General features: G+C 39.2%; 1 protein-coding gene across 1 annotated transcript; it reads left to right on the top strand.

Moving 5' to 3' along the window:
• The first annotated feature begins 140 nt into the window (after positions 1-140).
• On the top strand, positions 141-23,786 carry hspa9 (heat shock protein 9). Its single transcript, XM_059990023.1, has 17 exons — positions 141-329; positions 4,405-4,463; positions 6,431-6,518; positions 7,266-7,447; positions 7,542-7,666; positions 7,962-8,035; positions 8,448-8,554; positions 9,611-9,773; positions 10,345-10,437; positions 11,253-11,462; positions 11,994-12,221; positions 13,033-13,137; positions 13,774-13,891; positions 19,337-19,431; positions 22,102-22,194; positions 22,308-22,448; positions 22,647-23,786. The coding sequence occupies exons 1-17, from the start codon at positions 279-281 to the stop codon at positions 22,719-22,721; spliced, it is 2,007 nt and encodes a 668-aa protein (XP_059846006.1). The 5' UTR covers positions 141-278; the 3' UTR covers positions 22,722-23,786.
• Positions 23,787-26,570: the final 2,784 nt, after the last annotated feature.

Below are 26,570 nucleotides of genomic sequence, written 5' to 3'. Positions count from 1 at the left end.
TCCAATCCCAGTAACCGCCTCTCCCTGTTTCGTGTGAACTGAGGAGGTTTTTTTTTTGTTTGAAAATTAAAAAATCTCTCCGTTCAGGCGCCGCGTGGGTAAAGCGGCTTCGGGTCCCGCCTGCGGCGCTTTGACGTCAGCACGTCGGCGTAACACGTGCAGTCAGCGGAGATTTCCAGAAGCTGCGAGAGTGGTCGGAGCCCGAGGCCGCCTGTCGGAACCCCCCGCCCGCAGAACCTGCGCCCCCGCCGGATCGACCTGAGCAACACGCCGCCGTCATGCTCTACCTGGTGCGCTCGGCCTCTCGGCGCCTTGCCGCCGCCACCACGGTGAGTGGAGCGGCCCCGTGTCCCGATCTCCCCAGGCCGCCAACCGGGACCTCTCCTAATCCACGCTGCCGCGGGCAGCGAGTGACCTTCAGTGCTCGCCGGGTCCAGAGCTGCGGCTCGGAAGGCTCGGCCCGTGAGGGGTGGCCGGCCTGCTGATGCTGGCGGCTTCCAGCATCCGTGGCCCGGCCTGTTGGGTAATGCCGGCGCAGGCACGTTCTGCTCGGGACTGGCTTGTGCTTAGGGAGCCGACAGAAGCTGCGAGGAAGCGCCGAGCGGTTTGTTCGCCCACCTCCGTTCGTCAGCAGTCTCTTAAAGATCCCTCAGCGCCCGAACGGTGGGGTCTGGACCCGAACTCCTTCCTCCCACACAAACCCGCAGATTGTTCCCTGCTCCGGGTCCATGTTGCCTCCATGGAGTACCTACCCAGGGGTTGCGCTGGAATCTGAAACAGGCAGGGCGAGTTTAGTCCTCTCGATCTGAAAACAAGCAATAAATATCAAAAACCGGAGATGGGCCCCATGAAAGTGAGTCCATGGGTTGTGGGAACAGTTAAGTGATGGGGTAGGTGAAGTTATCCCTCCCGTTCAAGAGCCTCATAGTTGAGGGGTAATAACTTGTGGAAGGGCATGGACTGGGTAGTGGGGGTCCCTGAAGCTGGATGCTGCTTTCCTGTCCGTGTAGATAGTGAGGACTGGACTGTATCCACTACTTGCAGGATTTTCTGTTCAGGGACATGAGTGTTTCCGTAGCCGACCATAACGCAATCATTCAATGTAGTCCCCAGCACACATCTAAGGAAGTTTGTCAAGGTTTTAGATTATGTATTGAATCTCCTAGGAAAGTCCAGGTGCTGCTGTACTGTTTTCATAATGGGTCTTGTGCGCTTGCACCCAGGGCCGGTTTTCTGAAATTATAACATCAAGGAATTTAAGTTGCTGACCCTCTCCACTTCTGATGAAGACTGGCTTGTGGACCTCTGATCTCTTCCTCCTGAAGTCAATAATTAACTTCTTGGTCTTGCTGACATTGAGTGAGACATTGTTGTGACACCACTCAACTAGATTTTCAATCTTTTTTCCTTATGCTGATTTGTTGCCACCTTTGATTGAGCCTATGTCAGTGGTGTCAGCAAACATAAATAAGGCATTGCTGATGATCTAGGCATCTGAGTCAAAAGTATAAACTGAGTAGAGCAGGGGGCTAAGCATACAGTGTTGGTGTGTACCTATGCTGATGGTGATTGTGAAGGAGATGTTTCTGACAATCTAAACTGACTGGGGTCTGCCAGTGAGGAAATCAAGGATCTAGTTGCACAAAGAGGAATTGAGGCCAAGGTCTTGCAGCTGATTAGTTTTGAGAGGATGATGGTATTAAATGCTGAGTTGTAGTTGAAGAGCATCCTGATATATGGATCTTGTTGTCCAGATGCTCCTGGGTTGAGTGAAGAAGCAACAGAATGGCATCCTCTGTAGACCTGTTGTGATGGTAGGCAAATTGGAGCGGATCCCAGTCGTTTCTCAAACAGGATATGCTCTGTTTTGTCACCAACTTCACCATCACAATGGATGTAAGGGCTGCTAAGCGATGGTTCCACATTCTTGGGCACCAGCATAATTGGGTATCTCAGGCTTCTGAAGTGAGAGGCTAAAGATATAGGTGAATGCTCCAAGACAGTTGATCAGTACAGGTTTTTAGTACTCGGCCAGGTACCCCCTCTGGGCTGGATGCTTTCCGTGGGGTCGGCCTCGGACTCTGGAATCACAGAGTAATCAGGTACTGTGGAGTTGGTGAGGGTTTCCTCCATGTTTTGATGGTCAAAGCGAGCAGAGAAGGCATTGAACTTATCTGGCAGCAAAGCCTTTTTGTTACCTATGTTGCTTGGTTTCCCATTGTAAGGTGTAATAGCATTTCAGCCCTGTTACGGCTGTCAAGCATCCTTCAGTGATTCGAGTTTGGTCTGGAATTGCACTTTGCACATGAGGTGGCTTTCTGGCGATCATACCTGGACCTCTTGTATTGTGTATCTTTGGTTGCCAGACCTGAATGCCACTGGTGTGGCCCTCAGCAGAATGGGCATGTTTCTCCTTCAAGGGACCTTTTTCCAATATAGCAAAAAAAAATCTGTCCTGTTTCTGCAATCTTCTAGCTTTATGGCCTTGTATTTCCTAGATCTTACCTTGGGGATTCCTGACATTAGTACCTCCACCATTCGTGGTTAAGCCTTCAACCCATCAAACTCAACTTTGGAATTTTCAAAATGTTCTTTCAGCAATTTTCTTTCAGACACTTTTAAACATATCATTTTAATCAAACTAATCGCTTTGTATGGCTCTGTCACTTATTAACTTGCACTATGATGAGCCTCAGTATGCTTCATTAAAAAGCATAAAGAAATTTTTCATCTATATGGACAAGCAGAAAAGGAATTTGTCCTGATCCTTCTCAGAAAATACTAGTAAACTGGACATACATATTGCAAACAGTCATAATGTTTAAGAGGTTAAGGAGTTGTTGAGGGATGACAGACACATGCTGTAACTGGCATGTGACAGTAGTGCTGCTGGTCTACATTTTGTTATCTAATCTCATCCTGTAGGAAATTCAAATGTCCAGATCATTAAGATGTAGAGATTGGGTACAAAAATAATTTTTCTAAGGCTTGTAAATTTTAAACCTATGAAGGGGACAGGATAATTATGTTGTATAAAATTCTGTTTGGATTCAGTTTTCATTTTGGGTGTATAAAATTGCGAGGCATGGATTTAGTAGCTGGCGTGTGAATGTTTTGTGTAGTGGGGGGCATCGGTTGAAGGGTGAAGATCTGAGCGATACATGTTTCAGTGTTGGTGGTTTTTGGGGTGAGCTGTTAAGAGATCTTGGAACCAAGAAGAGGCACCTTGGCACGTACTGAGCAAGTTTGAGGCATGTGCAGGCAGGTAAGGTTAGTATTGGTAGGCATTTGGCATAAACACAGTGGGCCAAAATGCCTGTTTTGGTGCTGTACAAGTTTGATTCTAATATAGCAACACAGCGCGAGTATGCCGTGCAACCTCCGACAAATCCGGTTAACCCTAACCTGATCATGGGACAATTTACAATGACCAAGTAATCTACCCAATTTATCAACTATGGGAGGAAAGTGGAGCACACGCTTTCCACCGTATAGATTCCTTTGAAAATGGCGCTGGAATTGAACTCTTGAACGTCCTGAGCTTTAATGTTGCCTGTGATCATGCATGACTGAACCACTTAGAGTTAAAATGATGGCATAGGATAAGCGGACAGTGATTTGATATGATGCACACTCAACCGTTGTGTGTTAATGAATCATGTATATAGAGAATAAATAATAATTTTGTCAAAGTTCTCTTTAACTTGAATATAGCAAACATTATAAATATGGTTATAAATATAAGGTTATTCAAATATCCTTAAGTGACATAGTTTATTAGTCTGCTCAGTGTACTTTCATAAAAATTGATAATTTCAGGCAGACAGTAGTCACTGGTTCTGGTTTTTTTGAAGTGGTTGGTTATTCTCTATTCTACTGAAAAAAGTGTATAGCTCAGTTTTCACTATCCTTTGTCATGCGTGCTTCATCAGACCTTGTAGCATCTGTAGAAAGAGAAATGTGATACTTTGAGATTGAAACCCTTCACTAGAATAAGAAAGTGAAAAGTTGCAGAGTGTGGGGATGGGTGAATAAGACAAAGAGAATACTTCTGAGGGTAAGACAATAGGAATAAGTGGGAATACCATGGTTGATGGGCTAATAGGAGTTCAGAAAAATGAATAAAAGAAATTTGGATAATTGTGGAGTGGGGGGAATACGAGTAGAAAATTTTTGAAATGGAGAGCTGTTTGTATTCTGCATATTAGAACAAGGTTTTTGAATGTTACATCCTGTGAAAATATTGAGATATCTTGAATGCCTTTGAGATGTTTCAAGCCTTGCATAACAGTATAAAATGATGTGGGTTGCAGTTGTCTACAATTTTTCCTACCAGCTGTTGCTTAGTTAATTAAATAAGCAACGCAGTAGAAAAATGTTAACAGTAACATGTTTGCTTTTCAGGGCCATTGGAATGGACTGAGCCAGGATGTACTTCAAACATTGACAAGGCGTAATTATGCGTGAGTGTTTTTAGTAATCAGAATAGTAACAGTAATCTTGTTACTGCCTATTGGATTTTGAGCATTAATATTTATTATAATGTCTAACACACACAAAATGCTGGAGGAGCTGTATAGGTTGGGTAGCGTCTGTGGAACTGAACGCCGTTTTGGGCTGAGACCAGGACCGGAAAGGAAGGCGGAATATGTCAAAATAAAAAAGATAGGGATGGAGAAGAATGATAGCTAGAAGGTAGGTGAAGCCAGGTGGGTGCAAAGAGCTGGGGATGAAGGAATCTGGAGAGAAGAGTGGACCATGAAAGAATGGGGTGGAGGAGGGGTACTAGGGGAAGTGATAGGCAAATGAGGAGAAGAGGAAAGAGAACAGAATGGGGAATAGACAAAGAGGGGAAAATTACCAGAGTTTGGAGGAATTGATGTTCATGCCATCTGGCTGGACACATTATGAGATGTTGTTCCTCCACCCTGAGGATGGCCTCATCATGCCAAAAGAGAACTCACCGAGAAATTCCTCTTTTGGCGGATGGAGTGGAAGTGCTTGTTGGTCTCCCATTTTACACCAGGTCTCACCAGTGTAGAGGTGGCCATATTAGGAGCAGCAAAATAATAGATGGCCCCAAAAGCTTCACCGAAGAAGTGCTGTCACCTGAGAGGACTGTTTGGGGCCCGGAATGAAGATAAGTACGTAAACAGGCAGGTGAAGCATTTGTCATTTGGTGGGATATCCACCAGGAGGAAGATTTAGTGGGTCGGGACGAAAAGTGAAGGGAATCACGGATGAAGTGATCCCTGTGGAAAGCAGAGTGCAGAGGTAAGGAGGAACTCTATCCTTGTTATGCGACAGGAAGATGGGGTCGAAAGCAAATGGAGGAGATGTGGGTTAGGGCAGTGTCAATGGCGGAGGAAGGGAACCCCTGTTCTTTGCAGGAGGAATATGTATCTGATGCCCTGGAAAGGAAAGGCTCATCGTTGGAGCTGATGCTGTAGAGGCAAAGGAGCTATCAAGATTTCTTCAGCCCTTTACCCTTTTTACCCACCTGACTTCACCTAGCACACTTTGGCTAGTGCTCCTTTTTCTCTTTTCGGCCCCCTCCCTACAACCTTTTTATTCTGATGCCTTCCCTTTTACTTTCCAGTCCTGAAGAAGGGTTTCAGCCCGAAATGTCGACTGTTTATTCATTTTTATGGATGCTGCCTGACCTGAGTTTCTCCATTTTGTGTACATCACTCTGGATTTCCAACACCTGTGGAATCTTTTGTGTAAATAATCTTGCATTTTGGAACATTTGTTCATTTGCTTAAACTCCTTTTAGATTCCAAATTCTTATTCAAAAGTTGAAATGTTTCAGGATATTTGGTAAGGATCTCTCTTGTATATGTTTAGTTATGTGGATTGGCTGTTGCCTCTTTCCATGTGATTATTGTTTAGACTTCGAATGCTTGCTTCAGTGGTTTTGTAGTCACTTGGGTTTTACTGCATTTATCCAACCCTGAGCTCCAATTGACTGGATATTTTCAGTCTTAGGATTTGGATATTCCTAATGTATTTAACTCTTAATTGTTTACCACCACCATGGACTAAAATCCAATTTTTTGGGGGGAAGTCAGGTGTTGACTGTATTGACGATAATCAGATTTACATAGAGGCAGGATTATTGTGAACCACTTAAATTTTCATTGCCAGCTTTCTCCTTCAGTAATGTCTCTTTTATTTCTGTTTTTTGTTTAACTGAAGAAAAATATCACTATTTGCCATTGTGGAATTTGAGCTTTACTAGTTCAGAATAGCAGTCATATGTAATGCAATTACACTGCATATGTGCAGTAGTGGTATTAAATAACTTGCCACTTTAGGACAAATACAGTAGATTGCTATCTTTCATAATATGGTTTATTAAAATTGTGATCAGAAATGTCAGTTTTTAATTTGACTGTAAAAGTCAAAACCTGTGACTTGCATTTCTCAGGTCAGAAGCTATTAGAGGTGCAGTTATTGGTATTGATCTGGGCACAACTAATTCCTGCGTTGCTGTGATGGAAGGCAAGCAAGCAAAGGTAGGTTGCTGTTGCTAATCCAGAAAATTCTGGAAATTCTCTTTAAGTAGTCTTATCAGTTTCAAATTGTTAAGCATCTTTTTCTATCTCTGCAGAACGGGGATTGTAGAATGGTTTGCTGATTGATAAAAGGTGGAAAGTGTTGGAGATTGGGAATAAAATAAAAATAAATAAACCAACAACCCACAGTTTAATCACGGGACAACTTAGAATAACCAATGAACTTACTAACTGGTACGGTATGTCTTTGGACTGTGGAAAGAAACCCACATGTTCACGGGAAGATGTATAGACTCCTGACAGATGATATCAGATTGATCTCCAAATTCTGGTCTTGCTAACAACGTTACTATTACTCCAGAGTGATAGATGATGGCAAAAATTTAGGGTTGGGAGGAAAATTTTAGTTGTAGGAAACCAAATGTGCAAATAACCGTGTGATGAGTTTCACAAACAAGGTTAGTTAGTGAAGTAAATCTCATTCATCAGGCTTTGAGACTTATGCTAGTTCTTGATAGTAGGGGTGAAATACTTGACAAATGTTAAAGACCTAGCTTATTTAATATAACTTGTCAGTTTTTCTGCTTTTAAGATTTTACCCAAGTCCGATCTATCAATGGTATAAGAGACAACACACTAATAAATCGTAAATGGTATTTTATTTATGCTCAAGTCTGAAAAGGCATTAGCCACCTCAGCTATGTGTTGCTTGGTGTTTGAACTGTTAACCATTGCTTTGTATTTAAGGTACTTGAAAATTCAGAAGGTGCAAGAACAACTCCCTCTGTAGTTGCCTTTACAGCAGATGGAGAACGTTTAGTTGGGATGCCAGCCAAAAGGCAAGCAGTAACTAACCCTAAGAACACCTTATATGCTACAAAACGCTTGATCGGACGACGTTTTGATGATGCTGAAGTACAGAAAGATATGTAAGTTTGTATTCAGAAATCATTTTATTTTCAAGATAGAAATTCTGATTATTGGACAATAAAAATGTTTTTTTTTCTTAATAAATGTTCACAGCCAAAATGTGTCATATAAAATTGTTCGTGCCTCTAATGGTGATGCATGGGTGGAAGCTCATGGGAAGATGTACTCTCCAAGCCAAGTGGGAGCATTTGTCCTGATGAAGATGAAGGAAACAGCAGGTTGGTACCATCATGGCAGAAGTATTTTGTTGTGACGTCACCTCTAGGATTAACGGGTGGCAGGAGTTACAAAATCAGCAAATGATGTAGAGCTTGATTGATTTCATTTAAAAAAAATTATTTTGTTGATGTATGTGAATTTGAATTATTGATATTGGCCAATTGATTGATTTGTTAAGTTAGTCATTTAAATCTGATTTTAAAGTTTTTCTGTCCTGTGTAGTGCTACTCAATCAAAAACATGTAATTATTTGGTATTTGAGTATTCTGATATTAAGGCTTTTCTTGTTTGTAGAAAGCTACCTGGGACAATCTGTGAAGAATGCAGTTATCACGGTTCCTGCATATTTCAATGATTCCCAAAGACAGGTAAAAATATGTAAATTTGTTTTCTATTGATGCATTTACAATCTATAGGTTTATTGTCAGTAGGTAGTCAACTACATTTCTGCATTGACTACATAGGAAAATGGAGTTAGATAGTTATATTTTAGGGTAGTGTGAATAATCCTCACTATCGTATTTCTGGTGTTGTGTCTTGTACCAGTTTATTATAAAACAAGTTTTATTTAATGTGGTCCACTATTATCCAAATATGCAAAGTAATCAAAACATTATGGTGTCAATATAACCCCAGTCAGATGGAGATGCAAGTTTATGCCGGGAACCACAAATACTACTTATTCAGCATTTAGAAAATAATACTCTGCTTTCAGCTTATATGATATTTGAAACAAAAGCAAGTTCATAGCTTTTTGAAAAACTTGATTGTGTCCTCTAGGCTACAAAAGATGCTGGACAGATATCTGGATTGAATGTCCTACGAGTCATTAATGAACCCACTGCAGCAGCTCTAGCGTATGGATTGGACAAATCTGAAGACAAAGTGTATGTAAAATAAAATTTCTAATTCACAAATCCGTTGGTTATATTGAAAGCATGGACACTTTAGAATCTTTGATACATTTGTGCATATGTTGTGCATTACCTTGACATTTTTTTTCAGTAATAGATGGACTGGAGAAAATAGTTATATTCTAATTAGAGAAAGCTTTTATTGAAGCTCATGACTTCTGCCTCTGTGTAGAATGTATTTTCCAAGATGCTTGAGTTGGGTTTTAATTACACAATTTCCAATCACTATTCCATTTGGAGGACAAATTGCAAATTTTCAATTATCCATACAGAGTGATCTAGATACTTTGCTGAGATGATCTCTCACTTAATATGTTCCAGTCTTAAGAATAAAGCTTCAAAGTCTTAAACAAGCATTTAGTAAAATGATCAGAATAAATCACCTATGTAGTGATTAAATTTGGTACATGACATTTAGTTATGAACACTGCACCCAGTTGAAGGAACTGTGTACATTGTCTTAAAAAAGCTAATCACTGATTCCATAAAGGTGTTTTAATTTTTTTGGTTTTAGGAAGTTATATGTACAAAAGCTATCTCCATTTGTTGGAATGACCAAGCTTGGTGACAAATACGGTTTGTCACATTCATAAGGAAGTTATGAAAATTCTTAAATAATGCGGAACTTGCAACCTTTTAGAACAGTTTATGGAAAGAGCATTTGTGAAATATAGATATTAGTTGCACGGAGCAAAATATGTTGAAAAGGTGACAGAAAATGTTGGTAGAAATGACATACTATTGAATTGATGGAACTAAATGCTATGGATTCTCTGGAAGATGGTGTAATACAATTAAAACTAGACTGTTAGGACTAGAATCAAATAGTTTTTTCACAAATAGTAGCTGAGGCAAAATTCCTTAAGACTGTAGTTAATTAAATTTCAAGGGGAAGGTACTGAGATGTAGAGCAAAAATTGGCAACTGAGTTTTACAGATCAACTAATAGATAGGAGATTGATATGGTGTTTCCAAACATGCAGTGAGTGAATTGCAGTTAAAGTAATTGTATCTATCTACCTTGTCTAGTATTGCTGTCTACGATCTGGGTGGTGGCACCTTTGATATTTCTGTTCTGGAGATTCAGAAAGGAGTCTTTGAAGTAAAATCCACAAATGGGGATACTTTTTTGGGCGGTGAAGACTTTGACCAGGCACTACTCAAACACATCATCAAAGAATTCAAGAGAGAGGTTTGTATTTAAAATGGCCATTTTCTTAAAATTGGGGTGAAGGGAAACCTGCATTTCAAGTTAGTTGGGTTTCATTGCGTAACATTTTAAGCACACTTCCCCTGCACATTTGAACCGTTAGATCTGCAGCTTGTGTGCCATTTTGATGGTGCACTGCAAGCCTTTAAACAGAACCTCAAGTAATAAGACCGCTCTTACTTGTGAGCTGTTGGTATATTGGGCCACTACATTCAGGAACATACTATTTCAGGTTTCATGTGGTTCCCATTTTTAATCACATGCACGGTCTCTGGATTCCTGACCAACAGCTACATCCTGCCAAAAGTACATGTTTGCTGTTTATGTACAGATGAGGCAGGGAAGAGATGGTCAGTCTTATTGCCCGTTTCTCAATTTCTTACAAAGGGTATAGGGCCTGTACTTCCCTTTTCCATTATTCTTAACTTGCAAAAGTGAATTTAATTGCATGCTTTAAATTTGTGGTTTTGTGGCTGTATCTATGTGCTGATTTATCAGCTAGTAAATTTTGTGTGGATGAAGCTTGTATTAAGAGTCTTTATTTCATCTTTAGTCTGGTGTGGATCTCACCAAAGACAACATGGCTCTGCAACGTGTAAGAGAAGCAGCAGAGAAAGCCAAATGTGAGTTGTCTTCATCCCTTCAGGTAAGTGCGTTTGTCCCCAGACTAACAGCTGGTAAATTTTCTTGCAGGGCTTTGTCTTTTGTTTCCCTCACTAAGTTAACAATGCAGGTAATGCAAACCAGAAGGTAGGAGGGCTAAAGATGTATCGGCTTTTCTTATAAAAAGACAGGAGTTCAGAGCTAACAAACAATAATGCTATGTTTGTATTACTTTGCTAAAGACTATTTTGGTTTCTGCATCTAAAGAAGGATAAACTTTGGATGCAGTATAATATGGTTGAATCATTTTGGATCAAGGGTGTGTACAGTAAGGAAAGATTTAGAGAAGGGTATATATATTTCTAGAGATCAGAAGAATGAAAACAGAGGCTGCTTTCCCCTAGCTAGCAACTCTTAATCTGGGTAGGTTTAATGATAAACTTAAGTTCGCTCAAAAATGTTTTTTATATAGATTTTCTACTCGTCTGTGGATGCTTAGTCATTGAGTGTATTCATACTCAAGTCTTTTAAATTTTGTATTGCAAGATGCTTGAAGATCCGCTTGGAAAGTGGATTTTTTTTTAAATGGCTGATCGGTCTTGCATGTTAAGTGTTGCCTTTGTTTTGTTTAATATGGATTCGGAAAAAGAAATAGGTTGCCATTTCAGCATTCATCATTTCCTGTATTCTGTTGGTCTCCACTAACTTATCATTGTTGCCTCCAATTAATTGTTGTTTCAATGATCACAAACCTGGGCATCTGATGTAATTTTACTGTGACTTCCAGTTAGTCTGATGTTACTGACTTAAGTGATTAGCTGAAAGTCTTCAATAACTATCTCGTCTATGTTTTAATAGACTGACATCAATCTTCCTTATTTGACAATGGATGCATCTGGACCAAAGCACTTAAATATTAAAATTACTCGTGCTCAATTTGAGAACATTGTTGCTGATCTAATTAAGAGGACTGTTAAACCTTGCCAGAAAGCTATGCAAGATGCTGAAGTGAACAAAAGTGACATTGGTGAGGTCATTCTTGTAGGTGGAATGAGCAGAATGCCAAAGGTGAGTGTTAAAACATTGAAACTAATTTGAGACCCATTGAGAGAGAAAGGGGTTGGGTATTGAGATCTGAAATTACACTGTGTCATGATGTTGAACAACACATTATTCTGACCTAATACTATGGCGAGAATTTCATATAACTGAACACGGTGCTCAAATCCCTGTTGATTCTGTAATCATAATGTACAAAAACTCTGACCTAGGTCATAGTAAATATAAGCATACTTTTCAGTCTGGAGGGAAAATTAAGTCTTCCGTTACAGAAAAGTATGCTGGTGGTAAGTTGAACTTTGCTGTTTGGTCTTGCTCAGGATACCTTGTCCTTCATTTAAAAGGGTGGCTGTTAGGCTACCCTTGTTGAATGTATTCAGGTGAAAATGAATGCAATTGTAAATGAGGAAAAGAAACTAAACACACAATCTTAAGCTTGTTTTGAAGTTACTTTTGTATCTGGGTCAAAGTTTAGGTGCAGCTGTCTGAATTTATATTTTTTCTCTGCTAAGAATGTTTGTAATCTGGTTCCCTTTCCAGGTTCAGGCAACGGTTCAAGAGCTCTTTGGTCGTTCCCCCAGTAAGTCAGTAAATCCAGATGAAGCTGTGGCTGTCGGTGCTGCCATCCAAGGTGGAGTGCTTGCTGGTGATGTCACAGATGTCTTGCTGCTTGATGTAACACCTTTGTCACTGGGTATTGAGACCTTGGGAGGTGTTTTCACTAAGCTCATCAACAGGAACACAACAATTCCAACAAAGAAAGGCCAGGTACGTCGTTAACAAGTCGGTTTTTGTTCTTGCTCTTAACTGCTCCCATTCACTTATGACCAGGTAACCTAGAGGTTATCTCCATGGTCTGCCTGTTCACCCTATTGGGATATTCCCCTCCCTTTTATCTCCTTCCCAATTTAAGTCAGAATTGGACATGTTAACTTTTTGACTTCCCAGGTTGTGGTCTAACCTGCTGTGTATTTCCAGTGTTTCCTGTTTCTCAACAGCTTTTTTGTACTTGTAGAACATTTAAGGAGCCAATTGCATTATGTGGATGTGTTCATTTATTTGCCATTAAATTGTTACCATGTTCAGTCCAGCATAAATTAACTTTATTTAGCTGTGTTTATAATTTTACTGGTATCACTGAGAATTGAGTAAGTTATTCATAAATAGCCAACCATAATTTATGAAATGTATATTGAAAAATTCATTGGCTTCTGTTAATGGGACAAAAAGCCAATTATTAGATTTGTCTAACTCTGTAGTTAATAATCTTGCTATGTCACAGAATATGTACATTACATAGAAGCAAACTAGGTAATTTATTGAATTTTCAAGCTAATGGAAGTACCTCTACCTAGTAATCGTACTTGGAAAGAGAAACTTTAAATGCAATGCGTTTTAGCTGTAGAATTATTTGCATGCTTATGCTTTACAACTTTAATCCTTCCTGGCTCTGTACTCCATGTGCTGATATTATGCTAACAGTGAATTCATGTAAAATAGTATTTTTATCTAGCTTTTGCATTAAAATATGAACTGAAATTTAAGTACATTTTGTATTGGCTATTCCTGTCCTTGGCAGGTCTTTTCAACAGCTGCTGATGGTCAGACACAGGTTGAAATCAAAGTGTTCCAAGGAGAGCGAGAGATGGCAGCTGACAACAAGCTTCTAGGACAGTTCACTTTGGTGAGTGCTGCAATTCTTCATCTTGTTTGGATCACATAATAATGTCAGTAGTTTCATATCATTTTGTGTTTAAGTTGTAAGTTGTCACGTGTAGATTATAGTTTTAAACTAAAACATTGGGCTATTTATACATTATTTTTAAAATAATCGTAGATACTTGCATTAAGGATTTGTAAACATTAAGACTGAAAATACAGCCAGAATGCCTAAATAATTACTGTAGCTTTTCAGAACTCTTACTATCTTAGAATTGTTTCCTCTTGAAACATGTCTCACCGCATCTATCTTTAATTATCTTGAATGATGGACTGCTCCAATTCTGACGGCATGCTATTGTTGTGTCAGGGGTTCCTTACCCAGTGAGAACTATTCCCTTTGTAGAATGGTGTCTGACGAGAATGGGAAATTGCTGTTTATGCTACTGACTACTCTAGGTAGTGGAGATTGAGAGATGCTATCTAAAAAGCTTTGCTGGTTTGATGCATTTCACATTGAACATGGTTGTACTTTGCAGCTGATTGGCCGTTTATGTGAAAGCTATCTAAGCATTGTTCTGTGGGAAACTAATGTGTATTGCGGCTTTTGAGGGTTAATGATCCCAAATTTCCTGGAGTGGTAATGTTTTTGTTTTGTTAGGTTGGTGTGCCTCCAGCACCCCGTGGTGTTCCTCAAATTGAAGTTACATTCGATATTGATGCCAATGGTATTGTCCACGTTTCTGCAAGAGACAAAGGCACAGGCCGTGAGCAGCAAAGTAAGTAATAGTGGATGTATTGTTACGTATTCAGGCAACAATAAATATATGAGTTCGGCAAGGGTTTCTTATAACAAACAACACGTTTATTAAACACAGAAAACAAACCCCCCAAAAGTAAACAAACACTACCGTAACCGGAAACAGCTGCTGAGCGGCTGTTCAAACAGTTCGTAAAGTGATATTCCAAAACAGTTCTTTAAAGTGATATTCCAAAACAGTTCTTAAAATGATATTGCCAAAAGTTCGATATGCTCACAGTCCATTTAAAAGGAGAGACTTTACAGGACGATTTAAGTTCTCTTTCACGTCGCTTGCTTCGATCCCCGACGTCGAAATTCCCACGAAGAATTTACGAAACAGAACGGCTTAAAGGCACTGACCTTTCCTTCCTCACTATCCTCAATCCTTTCTGGTAAACCCAGGGATTAACACGAAGATAGTCAACGAAATCCTTCCAAATAAGGATCAAACAAAGGTCGCCCCCGTTTCACCGTAGAAAGCGATTCTCCTCGATCTTTAACTTCCAACCTTGAATCTTCACTCTCCTTTAATTCTCAAACTAACAGAATCATAAAGAACCTGTTGGCATTAACCTTTTAAACTTTAGGCAATAAATAAAAACTTCATCCTTTAACTAAACTGCGTCATCACTTCAAACACGCAGTGGCATGAAGTCAACTTGGCAAATCCAGCCACGAACTGCCCCTCCTCACAGGGTGGGGTCTACCTTTTATAATCTGTAAAAAAAAAAACCCATCACATGATCTCTACTGGCGGGAAAATGACGTCATTCCACCATCACATGACCATCACCTCAAGTCCAGTACAGCTTCAACCCCAGTCACATGACAAGGGCACCACTGTCATGTGTCACGAGTATGTAACACCTCCCTCCAAAAAAAACATTTTTGGTCTGACAAGAACAAAAATTTTTAACAATTGCTTACAAGAAAAACAAAGGTATAAATTTTATAACATACACAATACACAACACCATCATATAACAGCTTATAAGTCACAATACAGTAGGAGTGTTACAATTGAAAAAAAAAACCACTCCATAAAAAAAATTACAGTGTACATTCAACATCGAGATAGACAATCAGCAACCACATTATCTTTACCTTTAATATGAGTTATCACAATATTGTACTCTTGTAACATCAAACTCATTCTCACTAACCACAACAGTCACAGCATCAGATTGTTTCTCAAAATATGGTTTCAACATATTTATATGGCAAAGTTGTGTTGACCTTCTACGATCTGGAGTTTTTACCACGTAATCCACATCATTAATTTTAGACACAATTTCATAAGGACCATGAAATCTAGCTTGTAAAGGATTTGTCTGCACTGGGAAAAGAACCAACACCTTATCTCCAGGCTTAAACATCCTCATCCTAGCATCTTTATCATACCAAGTCTTCATTTTCTCCTGAGCCAACTTTAAATTTTCCTTAGCTAAGCTACAAGCTTTATGTAACCTGTCCTTAAATTTCAACACATAGTCCAACAAATTAGTATGTACTTCCTTATTAATCCACTGTTCTTTCAACAAAGCTAAAGGTCCTCTAACTCTATGCCCAAACACAAGTTCAAATGGACTAAAACCTAAAGATTCCTGTACCGATTCCCTTACTGCAAATAAAAGTAAGTTTATACCCTCATTCCAGTCACTTTCATTTTCCACACAAAATGTCCTAATCATATTCTTGAGGGTAGAATGAAACCTCTCCAAGGCACCCTGCGATTCTGGATGGTATGCAGACAAAGTGATTTGCTTAGCTCCCAATTTATAAGCAATCTGTTGAAACAATCCAGACATAAAATTACTGCCTTGATCAGTTTGTATCTCCTTAGGTAATCCAAAATAAGTAAAAAAATTTATAAGGGCCTTTGTCAGAGTCTTAGCTTTTATATTCCTAAGTGGTACTGCCTCTGGAAACCTAGAAGTAGTACACATGATAGTCAACAAATACTGATAACCAGTTTTTGTCTTTGGTAATGGACCAACACAATCTACAATAACTTTAGAAAATGGTTCACCAAATGCTGGGATAGGTTGTAATGGAGCTACTGGTGTAACCTGATTTGGTTTACCCACAATTTGACAAGTATGGCACCTTTTACAAAACATCGCCACATCTTTTCTTAGACCAGGCCAGTAAAAATGTTTTAAAATCTTGTCCACAGTTTTCCTTACCCCTTGATGTCCACCTAAAGGCACACTATGAGCTAAAGTAAAAATCTCATTTCGATAAGCTTTTGGAACAACTACCTGGTAAACAACATTCCAATCCTCACTTGCAGGAATTGTAGGCGATCTCCACTTCCTCATCAACACTCCTTTTTCCAAGTAATATCCTACTGGCACCTTAACAATTTCACTATCTAGTAAAACCTGCTCTTTTAATTTTATAATCTCAGAGTCTCTATTCTGCTCTGCTATCATCTCCTTCCTAGACAAAGATAAATCTTTATAGTCAGACTTACTCCCAGAATCTTGTTCAAACAACGAAGATAAGAAAGTCTCTGACACATCCTCAAAACTCGAATCCTGAGTTGAACAGTCCTGAATAACAACCTCATTCTGCGCATCAATCTTTTTAGCCATAGCTCTAGTCACAACACAGGAAGAATCTGTGTTAGAATTCATCTCTGGTTCCTCTGACTCCATTGTCAAATGCACTTCAGGAAAAACTTTTCCACCTGCCAAGTCATTACCTAACAATAAAGAAATACCATTCACAGGTAAGCTATGCTGTAATCCTACTTTAACAAATCCTGTAACTAACCCTGACTTTAAATTTACTTTATGTAAATGTACAGGCATAAAATCACTTCCAACACCTCTTATGTAATTTACCTCACCAGTATCAGACTCTTCATTAAACTTCAACACACTGTCTAACATCAATGACTGAGAAGCACCAGTATCCCTAAGGATTTTTATTGGCACCAGAGTAGATCCTTCCCTCAAGGATACAAACCCTTCAGTTACAAAATGATCATATCCCTTTCTAACTTGGTCAGACTCTAACAAAGCCTCATTTGTGTTTATCAAACCCTGTAACTTTACAGGTGCTTCAGTATGTTGCACACAAGCATCTGGAACTGCTTCCTTCTCTTTCTTTTTCAATTTGAAACAGTTAGCTATTACATGGCCAGGCTTCTTACAATAGTTACAAGTAAGACCAAACTGTCTTTCCTTCACAGGCTTTCCTTTCTCATCAACTTTCTCATTAACCTCTGATTTAATTTCAAATTTACCTGGAGTCTCCGTGTTATTTTTCCTCTTAAAAATTCTGCCCTGAGGAAATTTGTTCTTATGGATCAAAACATACTCATCAGCTAATCTAGCACAGTCCTGCAATTTATCAGTATCCTTCTCATTTAAGTAGGTCCTTACTTCAACAGGAATGCTTCTTTTAAATTCCTCCATTAAAATCAGCTCTCTCAATGTATCATAGTCCCCATTTACATTTTTAGAAGAAACCCATCTCTCAAAACACATAGCTTTATCATAGGCAAATTCCACATAAGTTTTTTCCACAGACTTTTTCAAACTTCTGAATCTTTCCCTATATGCTTCTGGGACTAACTCATATGCGTTTAAAATATGACTCTTTACAATATCATAATCAAGAGCTTGTGCAGCTGTTAAAGCTGTGTAAACTTGTTGTGCTTTGCCTTTAATTACACTCTGTAACAACACTGACCATTTATCTTTCGGCCACTCTGACATCAGAGCAATAGTTTCAAAATGTTGAAAATACCTTTCCACTTCTGTTTCACTAAATGGAGGGACCAATTTAATTTCTTGACTGGCAACAAACGTTTTTTTAGAACCAGAAGACTGATTTCCAAACTTTAATTCCTCCATTGCATATGCAAATTCTCTCTTCTTTTGTTCTGCCTCCAATTTACACCTCTCCAAATCAGCTTTACTTTGTTCCAATTTCATTTGTTCGATTTGCAACTGCATCTCCAGTTTACTTATTTGAAACGACTCTAAAATCGATTCATCAAAAACACCCGAATCCACATAGTGTGACGCGATTTTCCTCTGTATTACAGCCTTAGAAGTAGTCTGCAAAATACCTTTAAGTCGCAATCTACTAGCTAGCTCAAACACCTCAGTTTTTTTCGCCTTTGCCAACACCTCTGCAGCTGGCGAAGCCAGAAACTCATCAATATTCATTGCTGCCGAATACCACAACAAGCCAAACAAAAGAACCGAGTAATCCCCGTTTCCAAAACACCGATTTAAAAGTTAGCAAGCATGTAAACTAAAAAAATTCAATCCCGACGCAGCCCCCATATTTAATGTTACGTATTCAGGCAACAATAAATATATGAGTTCGGCAAGGGTTTCTTATAACAAACAACACGTTTATTAACCACAGAAAACAAACCCCCCAAAAGTAAACAAACACTACCGTAATCGGAAACAGCTGCTGAGCGGCTGTTCAAACAGTTCGTAAAGTGATATTCCAAAACAGTTCTTAAAATGATATTGCCAAAAGTTCGATATGCTCACAGTCCATTTAAAAGGAGAGACTTTACAGGACGATTTAAGTTCTCTTTCACGTCGCTTGCTTCGATCCCCGACGTCGAAATTCCCACGAAGAATTTACGAAATAGAACGGCTTAAAGGCACTGACCTTTCCTTCCTCACTATCCTCAATCCTTTCTGGTAAACCCAGGGATTAACACGAAGATAGTCAACGAAATCCTTCCAAATAAGGATCAAACAAAGGTCGCCCCCGTTTCACCGTAGAAAGCGATTCTCCTCGATCTTTAACTTCCAACCTTGAATCTTCACTCTCCTTTAATTCTCAAACTAACAGAATCATAAAGAACCTGTTGGCATTAACCTTTTAAACTTTAGGCAATAAATAAAAACTTCATCCTTTAACTAAACTGCGTCATCACTTCAAACACGCAGTGGCATGAAGTCAACTTGGCAAATCCAGCCACGAACTGCCCCTCCTCACAGGGTGGGGTCTACCTTTTATAATCTGTAAAAAAAAAACCCATCACATGATCTCTACTGGCGGGAAAATGACGTCATTCCACCATCACATGACCATCACCTCAAGTCCAGTACAGCTTCAACCCCAGTCACATGACAAGGGCACCACTGTCATGTGTCACGAGTATGTAACAGTATGCAGAGGCATCAGTTAAATCTTAAATACCCAAATATTTAATTTCATTATCTTTTGTAATGTTTTCATTTTTTTTAAAAAGGGCTATCAAAGGGGAGTATATCATTCATGTTTCTAGTGAGGGAACCTGTACAGAATATAGAGTGAAAAAAGATGCAGTGGCATTTTGTTGTTATGTGGGCTATTTTGAATTTGAACTATGAAAATTAATTTTTCAGTAATCTTGGATAAATTACAATTAAGAATTTCAATTATTTTCCATTACCAGTTGTTATCCAGTCTTCTGGTGGACTGAGCAAGGATGATATTGAGAACATGATTAAGAATGCAGAGAAATATGCTGAAGAAGACAGGAGGAGAAAGGTAAGACAGCTTTATAATTTGACCCTTAAAATAGAGGACTCAGAGTTTAAAATGGTGAGGTAGTAGCACTGATTGAAGATGGAAGCTGTATAATACTTTGGTTAGGCTACATTGGTGTATTGTGTGCAGTTCCGGTTGCCCTGTTATGGAAAAAGATGTGGAGACTTCGGAGAGGGTGCAGTAAATGTTGAACAGACTACTGTCTTGGTGAGAGAGAATGGTCAATCTTGGATTGTTTTCTGAAGTGCCAGATGCTGAGGGGAGATCTGATAGTATATAAAATAATGAGAGGCATAGATAGGATGTATAGTGTTCCTCCCAGGATAAAAATGTCAAAGACTAGAACACATAGCCCTAAGTAATAGGGGAAAAATTCAAAGCATATGTGTTGGGAATGATGCTCTTTAAACCTAGAGGGGGTTGGTGCTCAACATGTTGCCAGGGTGGTGTTGGAAGCAAACACAATAGTGGCATTTAAGAGACATTTGGACAGGCATATGAACAGGCAGGGAATGGAGGTTTATAGATCATGTACAGGCAAATAAGGTTTGTTTAATTTGGCATCGTGATCGGCCTATCGTCAACAAGGTAATCATTTGTGGTCCAAAGAGCAGGCACTATGCTGAAGAAAACACCTAATCAACATTGAGTAAGAGGCTGCTGAGTATGATATTCACAAGGTTGAAGAATTCAGTGATCAGTGACTCTTAAGTCTATCAGGATATATTGTTGGGTCTAGTTCTAAGTTCTGACATGAGGTAAGTAGACACAAGATTTAGATAAGGAATGGAGGAAGACAGGAAATAGTTTTAGATAGAAAAACTAATAACTAAAAGGGAACTTGTTTGGAATAAACTGGAATCATATATTACTGGGCAAGAGGAACAGGAATGGATGGCCAATTTACAAGCATGTTTCAGAGAGATTCCCTGTAAGGGGAAAATATAAGGTAGTCAATTAAACAAGATGACCAGTGAGCTATACGTAAGAGAAGGTTTAGTGGTATGGAATTGCAAGCAATACTTGGTATCAGTTTTCTATCAAGAGTATACTTTCTCAGAAAGAGATAGTACAGATAATGTAAAAATTGACAAGGAGGTAATACGTTGACTGTGTTAGAAGTTTTCAAGTTAAGTTGTTGAGATTTATTTTGTTTCTTACGGAGATGTGATGGAGGGCTTGCCATAATTTCCAGTGAAATGAGCATTTTGAAAAGTTTGTGTGGACAGCAGCATCTGTTCAGTGGAGGGAAATAGTTTGATTGCCATTATCTAATCAATTACCATCTCAAAAAGCTAGATTGCAGGGAACAGTTTAGAGGCAAAGAGCTGGGGGAATGGGATAGTGTACTTTGACCCAGCACAGAATGATTTACATTGGATTTGTTGAACAGTATAGTATAGTGTAGTCCAGGTCCTTCAGCCCATGATGTCATTTTTTAAACTGCTCCCAGAAAAATTCAATCTGTCACTTTTTTAAAATCCCAATCTATGTACCTATTTAAGAGACCCTTAAATATCCCTAATGTATCTGCTTTTACCACTACCCTTGGAAGTACATTCCTTACATGTACCACTCGTGGAGAAGGGAGAAAAAACTACCTTCAATAGCCTTAAAATTATGTCCTCTCGTATTTGCCATTGCCACCCTGGGGAAAATTGTACTGTCTATCCACTCGATCTATGCTACTTATCATTTTGTAGAAAAGCCCTAGCCTGTGCAACCTTTCCTCTAAGACATACCCAGTGGCCACTGTACTTGGTACATGAAACTTGATTTCATGGCTCTTGAGCTCAGTCCCCTGAATAATGAAAGTCAACACACCTTATAAACTTGCACTGCAACTGAGGGATCCATGGATGTGGACTGGACTCCCAATATCTTGCTGTTCCTCCACACTAACAATTCTGCTATTAACCTTGTACACAAGGTAATAACCTTGTGCTATTAACTTGCCTTCAAGTTTTCCTTTCCAAAGTACTTAATTTCATATTTCGCCAGATTGAATACCACTTGTTGCTTCTCAGCCCAGCTCTGCATCCTATCAATGTCCTGTTGTAATCCACAACAACCTATGTTAGCCACACACCACCAACTTTCATGACATCTGCACCCCTACTAATCCATCCTTCCACTTCCTCATCCAAGTCATTTATAAAACGCACAAAGAGCAGGAGTCAGAACAAATCCGAAACACCACTAGTCCCAGACTTCCTATCGCAATATGCTCCATCTACTACCACCTGCCTTATTTTAATCCATCCTGGATCCAGTGCCTCCTGACTTCCTGAATGAGCTTGTTGTAGGGAGCCTTGTCGAACGTAATCTCTATAAACCACATCCAGTGTTTCTAGCTTCATCAATTTGTTTCATCACTTCCCCAAAGCAGTGCTATTTCTTTCATGCATCATTTTCTATTTAAATTGTTAAAAACTGAAATCAGAATCTGGGCTAAGGCTCTCAGTTAAATAAAACTGGTTATCATTTACTTGTTCACAGTGTACAAAGTTAGGTTATCTCTGAATAATTTTGATAACAGATCGAAGTAAGTGCAATCTTTGCACTACCTTTGTATTGCAGCTGTAGCTGGTTAACTGCTTGATGGTTGGAGTTGTTGTCGGATTGGATTTTATTCTGTTGCATCTCTTCCCCAACCCCGTCTCCCCACAGGAAACAGTTGAAGCAGTCAACACTGCTGAAGGAATTATTCATGACACAGAATCTAAAATGGAAGAGTTCAAGGATCAGCTTCCTAAAGAGGAGGTACGACTTGCTAATTGAACTAAATCTCTAAAAAAAAGTTTAAAAATATACTAAAATCATTTTTGGTTGAAAATTTTGGGTTGTAAATGTTATCATTTTCTTATATAAACTAGTGTGATAAATTGAGAGAAGAGATTACCAAGGTGAAGGATCTGTTGGCACGCAAGGATTCTGAGACAGGTGAAGCCATTAAAGCAGCAGCATCCAATCTACAGCAGGCTTCACTGAAGCTCTTTGAGATTGCATACAAGAAGGTAAGGCTTGATGTTTTAAAGTTCACTATACAGTTAAGGGAATACAAAAAGGATGATTAATATTTTGTATACAATAGAATCTAAATTTGAATTCTGCATGCTGGAGTTGTTATAAGGAGTGGAGACTAATTCATTCTTGATCAGTTTTGAATAGAATTTGGAAAAGTGCCCTGTTATCTACCATTTGTTGATTTGCAGATGGCATCCGAGAGGGATAGCTCAGGCAGCGCAGAAAATACAGAGAGTGGAGACAAGAAAGAAGAGAAACAATAGAAGACCCTGAAGTAAATGCTATAATGAACTGGCAAAGGGGCGTAAGCTTGGGAGCAGCAGAGCAAGCAAAGAACTTATTTCCCTGAGCGAATTTGCACGATATTCATTCTTGTACTGTGTTTTTGCAGTATCCTATACATAGTTTTGCTTTCTGAGTAATATCAGCATTGAGTCTGCATTTTAACAAATGACAGATGCCATTCCTGTGACTTAAATTACTTTCTGTAAGAAATGTATCTCGAAGAGCCAGACTGTTAGAATAAATAAACTGTTTACAGTGAGATTGTAACTTCCTGTATGTGGTAAGTTCCTTTCATTTGGGTAGTGGCAGTGAAATACAGTAGTTCATAGGCCACTGGCAATGTCTTAATTTATAAGCAGGTTGGTTTGATCATGGAAGACCATTTTGTTCAGCGTCGGTGTAAAATGGGTAGTAGCACTTGTTTGACTCTAAATCTGGTGAATAATATTTTTGGGACTTGTGCACAAGAGGTGACTTATGAATGCTTGAAATGAAAACTATACAACAAATACAGTCCAAAGGAAATAGTATGTATAACATTATTTATAAGAACTCCTTCACCTACAATGATCTTTCAGCTGGATGATTGTTAACTTAAAATGACTTTTCACTTTTATCATGTACTTTGTTCATTACCAGCACCATTTATCTATTCCCTATTCAGCTCCTTTAAATGATGATAATGTTTGCTTTTGTTCACTGATTTGTTTAATAGAAAAAGCCACATTACACAAGGCCATCTCTGGTTCTTACACGAGATACAGTTGCTACATTGAGATGATGCTAAAGACACAGGTACTTTCACATCGTTGAGTTTATGATCCAATCAGTTACATACTGGATAAATTATTTTTTAGGTTTGATTTAGTTTTTCTGATTTCTAGTGTTAGTGGAAGGGAGTGATAGAGTAGAGAGTTTGAAGAATAATTGTGGCGCTGCTGCTGCTAGTTGTTAATTTTACTGAGTTGTAATTAAATTCCAACAAACTATTGAGTAATTCCAGTCTTGTGATTTCTTTTTAATAAAAAGTTAAATTGAAATGACCAAGCTTCTGTAACCTGTTTGTTCCATGAGATTTGTCATAGTGTCAGCAGCATAATGCAATACACTAAAAAAAAACACAAATTACAGTAAGTATATATAAATAGTTGTGCCAAAATAAAAATGGTAGTGAAGTAGTGTTAATGGGCTCAATGTCCATCAGAGAATGGATGGCAGAGGGGAAGAAGCTGTTCCTAACTCAAATGTGTGCCTTCAGGCTTCTATACCTCCTTCCTGATGAGCAATGAGAAGAGGCATGTCCTGGGTAGTGGAGGCCTTTAATGATGGATGCCACCTTTTTAGCAGCACTGATCCTTGAAGATGTCCTAGATACTATGGAGGCTAGTGCCCATGATGGGGCGGATTATGTTCTTTCAATCCTGTTTAGTAGATGGAATTTATTGCAGTCAAGTGTTAGGTGTTGCACTTTGGGAGTCCTAACAAGGGTAGGACTTGCACAATGAGCGACAGAGCACTGAAGAGTGTGGTAGAACAGATCCATAATTCCTTGAAAGTGGCATCACAGGTAGATGGGGTTGTACAGAAAGCTTTTGGCTCAATGGCCGTCATAAATCAAAACATTGAGTACAGAAGTTGCAATGTTATCTTCAAGTTGTATAAAACATTGCTGAGGCCTAATTTGAAGTATTTTGCATTGTTTTGATCACCTACCTACAGAAAGATGTAAAATAAGATTGAAAGACTGCAGAGAAAATTGAGAAGGATGTTGCTAGGACTTATGACCTGAGTTATAAGGAAAGGTTGAATAGGTTACGGCTGTATTCCCTACAGCATAGTAAATGAGGGGAGATTTGATAAACAAAATTATGGTGGGGGGGGTACAAATAAGGTGAATGCAAGCAGGCTTTTTCCAGTGACGTGAGGTGAGACTACAAATGGAGGTCATGGATTAAGGGTGAAAGGTGAAACATTTAAGGAGAATATGGGAGGGAACGTCCTCAATCAGAGGGCAGTGAGAGTGTGGAATGAGCTGCCAGCAGAAGTGATAGATGCGTTTCAATTTCAACATTGAAGAGAAACTTGGATAGGAACCAGGATGGGAGTGTTATGGTCCGGGTGCAGGTCAGTGGGACTAGGCAGAATGGGTCAGATGGACCAAAGGGCCTGTTTCTGTGCTGTAGTGTTCCATGACCAACTATTCTTCTTGCTTTCACTCATGGAAAATCGAATCAAGCCCCTATTAAGAACTGAGAAAAGCTAATGCTTATCACAGTAAAAAGTTAGACAGAATAAGTGCAGCAAAAATGGGATCTTTGCTCTGTAAATATTGATTTGGGCAACTTTTTTCAAATTTCATATTGATTTTTGCGAACTTTGAGAGTTCAAAGCAAAAAAAGAACTGAGTGCTGGATTGCTTTGTTTCAAACAAGCTTACTGTTAAGTCACTGCTTCGTAGGGATTGTTCAACTCATACTGCAGCCTAATAAAGAGCTCATTATAAAATGTCATGTGAATTTGTATGTGTTAATACTACAGAGATGTACACTAAGCACAAATGTGAGACGTTCCCTGTGACTAGCAGCACCATAAGTAAGGCTGCAAGTGACATTCTTGTCCTTTTGAATGCAGACGCATGTTTTCTGCTCATTAAATATTGCTTGCTGGCTGCTTTCTAAAGGAACACCCGCAGGCCATTGTGAGCATATTGGCCTGCTTCCACTTAATTAGATGGTGCAACTGAGTCACTGGGGAAGACGAGGCTGTCTATCAGTTGTAAAGTTGTACCCTGTTTGTCACAAAACAATCTACACTAATTGTCAAGATTAAGAGAAAAGTGGGTTCAAGGGCCCGAATTTAACACTGGAAATGGAATATATTTGGGGGGGGGGGGCGATAATGAAATTAGGGTAATTTCTCACAGCCGCAAATTAAATCTAAATCCAGATCTCTGGTATCAATATAAACACCCTTAAAAATCCAAGGAATGGAAGTGCTGAGTGTGAGGTATGAACAAGTGGGACACAATTCACAAAATCTGTTTGGTCCAGTAATTTTAAACAGAATCCAAACCACTACAGTATTTAAGTTGCAACACACAAAATGCTGGAGGAACTCAGCAGACCAGGCAGCATGTAGGAAAAGAGTACAGTCGACATTTTGGGCTGAAACCCTTCAGCAGGACCGGAGAAGAAAGCGTGGGGACCAGAAAGCACCAGAGGGAGGCAATGGGTGGGCAAGAGGGGAAAGGGGTGGGAAATGGTGAATGGAGGGATGGTGAGGGGCATTAGCAGAAGTTTGCAAAATCAATGTCATGCCATCAGTGCCTCCTTCTGGTGCTCCTCACCCCTTTTCTTTCTTCCATGGCCTTCTTTCTCTTTCACCAATCAACTTCCCAGCTCTTTACTTCATCCTTCCCCCTCCAGGTTTCACCTATCACCTAGTGGTTCTTTCTACCCACTCTTTTAAATTTACTCCCTAGTTTTTTTCTCCAGTTCTGCTGAAGGGTTTCAACCCAAAAAGTTGACTGTACTCTTTTCCATAGATGCTGCCTGGCCTGCTGAGTTCCTCCAACATTTTGTGTGGGCTGCTCAGATTTCCAGCATCTGCAGATATTCTCTTGTTCACTATTTAATTTGGCCAACTAGAGTTATGAATAAAATTCCAAGATATTGCCAAGGTGTAAAATGCTCATGGAGAGAAAATCAGAACTATTGACATTCATGAACACTAAAAAAAACGTCAGTGTAAGAAAATCGGCTATGTGTTCCCGTTCACCCTTGTCAGGTCTGGTCTTCTACAAGAGACAGCTCTCACCCCTACTGCAA

This window comes from Hypanus sabinus, chromosome 15 (assembly GCF_030144855.1).
Source record: "Hypanus sabinus isolate sHypSab1 chromosome 15, sHypSab1.hap1, whole genome shotgun sequence".
Classification (NCBI taxonomy): Eukaryota; Metazoa; Chordata; class Chondrichthyes; order Myliobatiformes; family Dasyatidae; genus Hypanus; species Hypanus sabinus.
The sequence above is the reverse complement of the archived record's forward strand: the minus strand, read 5'-3'. Positions and strand labels throughout refer to the sequence as shown.

Excerpts from the sequence above, each read along its gene's own strand:
- hspa9 (XM_059990023.1), top strand. The coding sequence starts at position 279 with ATGCTCTACCTGGTGCGCTCGGCCTCTCGGCGCCTTGCCGCCGCCACC. Across the intron at positions 330-4,404 it reads GCCTTGCCGCCGCCACCACG|GGCCATTGGAATGGACTGAG; the intron begins GTGAGTGGAGCG and ends TTTGCTTTTCAG. Across the intron at positions 8,555-9,610 it reads GACAAATCTGAAGACAAAGT|TATTGCTGTCTACGATCTGG; the intron begins GTATGTAAAATA and ends TACCTTGTCTAG.